The 3,903-nt window shown below is 46.9% G+C and overlaps 1 protein-coding gene across 1 annotated transcript in view; it reads right to left on the bottom strand.

The window, feature by feature from the left end:
* Positions 1–3,903, bottom strand: part of LOC130253510 (uncharacterized) — a 137,305-nt gene that overhangs the window by 130,489 nt on the left and 2,913 nt on the right. The window contains exons 3-5 of the mRNA XM_056492137.1: positions 2,325–2,410; positions 2,206–2,291; positions 63–266 (exon numbers count right to left, since the gene is read on the bottom strand). Coding sequence (XP_056348112.1) covers positions 63–266; positions 2,206–2,291; positions 2,325–2,410 — 376 coding nt within the window. The remainder of the gene's footprint in view (positions 1–62; positions 267–2,205; positions 2,292–2,324; positions 2,411–3,903) is intronic.

The following is a 3,903-nucleotide window of genomic DNA, read 5'->3' as shown; positions in this document are numbered from 1 at the left end:
GGCGGCACCGCCTGGAACCCCCAGCCGGCACCGCCAAAACCCAGACCCACCCCTGGTCCTACCTGAGCGCCTCAGGATTCGGGCAGCACCGGGGCCGGTCCCTGGGTCGCGCTCGGCACAGCGCTCGGACGAGGATCCCGCCGCATCCCAGCACGAGCGTTCCCGAATGGAGCGGGCCGGGACCGGCTCGGCCGCGCTTGAAGGGGGACCTGGCCCGCGCAGCCGCACTGGGGCCCCGCGCACCCGAGTCGGGCCCGGCCCCGCCCCTCAATCCCCGTCCGGCCCCCCCCGGGGATTTTTTTGGTAATTTTGTGGGTTTTTGGGGGGGATTTTTTTTTTTTTTTTTTTTGTAATTTTTGGGGGGTTTTTGGCGGTTTTTTGGGTTTTTTTTTCTCCCCTTTGGCCGCCAACTCCTGCTGATTTCTGGGGGTTTTTTTGGGGATTTTGGAGGGGGGATTTTTTTTGACTTTTTGGTAATATTTGGGGATGTTTTTTGGGGGTTTTTTGGGTAGTTTTTGTATGTTATTTCCTCACCTTTGCCTGCCAGCTCCAGGTGGTTTTTTGGTAATTTTTTGGGGGGTTTTGGTAATTTTTGGGGATGTTTTGGGGTGGTTTTGGCTGGTTTTTTGGGGTTTCTTCTCACCTTTTTCGTCCAGGTCCAGGTGATTTTTGGGGTTTTTTGGGGATATTTTTGGTAATTTTTGGGGAATTTTTGTGGGGATTTTTGTTGGGGGAATTTTTGGGGGATTTTTTTTTGTAATTTTTTGGGGTTTTTTTCGGGGATTTTTGGGGTGGTTTTGGGTGGTTTTTTTCGGTGTTTTTAGGATTTTTTGGGGTTTTTTTAGAGGGGGTTTTGGTAATTTTTGGGAGAATTTTTTTGGGTAATTTTATTGGAATTGTTTTAGGATTGTTTGGGGATTTTTGGAGATATAGTTGGGGTGTTTTTTGGGAAAAATTTTTGGGGTTTTTTGGGATTTTGGGAGGTTTTTGAGGGATTTTTGGGAATTTTGGGGGGAATTTTTTTGGAATTTTTTTCGGATTTTTGGGGGATTTTTTTGGAGATATTTTTGGGGTGTTTTTTGGGGGTATTTTTCTCACCTTTGGCCGCCAGGTTAGAGTGATTTTGGGTGTTTTTTTGGGGGTATTTCTAGGGGGGTTCTTTTGGGAATTTTTTTGGGGGACTTTGGTAATTTTTGGGTGTTTTTTGGGGGGATTTCCAGGGGGGGTTTGGGGAATTTATGCAGAATTTTTGAGGATTCTTTTGGAATTTTTGGAGATTTTTTGGGGATTTTTTTTTTGGCAATTTTTTGGGGGTTTTGTTAAATTTTGGGGATATTTTTGGCTTGTTTTTTGGAGTGTTTTTTGGGTTTTTTTCTCACGTTTAGCTGCCAGGTCAAGGTGATTTTGGGGATATTTTCGGAAATTTTGGGGGATTTTTTGGGGTGTTTTTGGGTTAGTTTTGGGGGTTTTTTTCACCTTTGGCTGCCAGGTATTGGTGATTTTTTGGGTGTTTCTAGGGGGTTTTTTTGGGAATTTTATTCGGCAGGGTTGGTAATTTCTGGGGGATTTTTGGGACTATTTTGGGGGGTTGTGGGGAATTTATTTGGAATTTTTGGGGGATTTTTTTGGGGGATTTTTTTTGAAGTTTTGGGGATTTTTTGGGGGGAATTTTTTTTGAGTTTTTGGTAATTATTTGGGATATTTTTGGGGTGTTTTTTGGGTTTTTTTCTCACCTTTGGCCGCCAGGTTAGAGTGATTTGGGGGGATTTTTTGGGGTGTTTCTAGGGGTTTTTTGGGGAGATTTTTGGGGGGTTTTTGGGAGATATTTTTTGGGGGTTTTTTTAGAGATAATGTGCTTAAACTCCCCGCTTACTCAAAGACAACAGCCTGTGATGGGGACCCCTGCAGCTGACAATTATCAACACTCACCGGCTGGAGCAAAAAACACTCAGGCTCCACTGGAGCCACGGGAAACCACAAGCAAGAGGAAAAATTGACACAGAGTACATAAAACCCCCATAATTCAACACCAAAAAAGGCCGGAAATGAGCCAAATTAAAGCAACCTCCGACAGACCCACACAACAACAGCCCCTCACAGCTTCAGCTGCTGCCACCCACCGCATCACACACACTTAAACACAGTCCCACACACCACCCCTTACAGAGAAAGGGATTAAACCGTTCTCACCGCACTACAACAGACCGCAGAAGCCACGCATCCACAGAGACCGCCCGGACAGGTCAAAGAGCTCCTCTTTCCGCTGCCATTTTAAATCCCCGCCCAGCTCGCTGATTGGCGGGCTCGCTGATTGGCGGGCTCACTGATTGGCGGGCTCGCTGATTGGCGGGCTCGCTGAGGCGTCGGCAGCGCTGACTGGACAGCGGGTCTTGGGCTCCGCCCCCGACCCCTGAGGGGAAGAGACGGCGCAGAGGGATTTTTCTGAGGTGGGGGAAAGCGTGCAGGTGATTTCTATACAAAATACTTTCTTGTTTGGAAGGGGAGAGGAAACACTTTTGGGAGCCATGGGGCTAGGCTCTCCCTGTAAGGAAGGGACAGAGCATTTATTGGGTGCAGCCATCCTGCAGGCAGCAGCAGCTAATTATAAAATACGTTTGTGTTCTTTAGGAAGTCAAAGCACCTGGCTGCACAGCATTTCTACGGTTAATTTTGACTCTTTTATAGAGTTTTCATACCGTGGAAGTAGTTTTCTCCTTAGCCAACATCTGTTAGAGGCTGGCAGTGACTGACATGGTTGCTGCAGCTGTATGATGGTCCAGGTGAACAGTGGGAGCTTTTCTGCTGTTTCTTAAGTTTTTGTGGGTTTTTTTCTGGTACAGTTTCCTCTTATTATGTATTTAAGTAATCTCCTTGACTTTGGTAGCAGTATCCATAAGGCACTGTAGTGTGGATTGGGAATAAGTGTCCAATCGTAAAGGTAGCGATCAGGTTTAGTGCCAGCCATATAATATTCTGAAGATTTGTGGAAAAGGTTGTTTTAGCCTGTGTGTTGTAATTACAGATCATGCTTAAGCTACTTAAAGGCCAACAGATGAAAAATTATTTATTCCTGAAGGTTATGCTCAGAAAGGGCAGTGAGTCACTTCTCATGCCAGGATACACTGCAGGCACCTGGATAAATATCCATCCCTAAAAATTAAAACCCATGTCAATGTTTTAGCCCTCATCTCTGCTTTTTAAACTGCAAAAACTGACAATACTGACCTCAAAACTGCTAGATATTTTTAGACTTTTAATAAATACTAGAGATTAAATAAAGTGTTTAGCCTCAATTTAAACACAGAATGAAACAAAAAAGGATATTTTCTCCTCAATTTAAACCCCTTTCCCCACAACACCTCCTCTTTCTTGAATCAGTGGGATAGACTGGGGAGGGACTGGGAAGATGAAATCGAAAGATGAAAGAATTTCCTTCTGCCCCCCACCCTGCCCTACCTGCTCAGGTGGGTTAGGGTAGGTGTGCTGCTCTCCTCTCTGGCACTGCCCCTTGGCACAGGGCTTGTCCCTGCACACCTTTGAGCAATGCTGCAGGTACTCCCCAGCCCCCGTGAGATGCTCTCACCATCACTCCTTGAGAGACTCCCTGGAATCACCGCTCGGCTCCCCGGCTCCGGCAGCTCTTTGCAACCAGGTGACCACACATCCCCCAGCAGCGCCTGCCCCCTCCTCATCCTCACTGGCCACACCTGAGGCTGCTGCACGTCAGGAGGTGCAGACTCCAGGAGGCGGGGGAGCTGTGCCAGGGGGGTGCGACCACAAACCAGGCTTGGAGCCAAAGGTGGGGGCAGGGCCAAATGGCTCCCTTGGATGTAGATGAGTGAACAAAGGTTCATAGAATGGAGAAAGCTCAACAGTTTTTTGTATTTTACACACACACACTCA

This window comes from Oenanthe melanoleuca, chromosome 1 (assembly GCF_029582105.1).
Source record: "Oenanthe melanoleuca isolate GR-GAL-2019-014 chromosome 1, OMel1.0, whole genome shotgun sequence".
NCBI lineage: Eukaryota > Metazoa > Chordata > Aves > Passeriformes > Muscicapidae > Oenanthe > Oenanthe melanoleuca.
The sequence above is the reverse complement of the archived record's forward strand: the minus strand, read 5'-3'. Positions and strand labels throughout refer to the sequence as shown.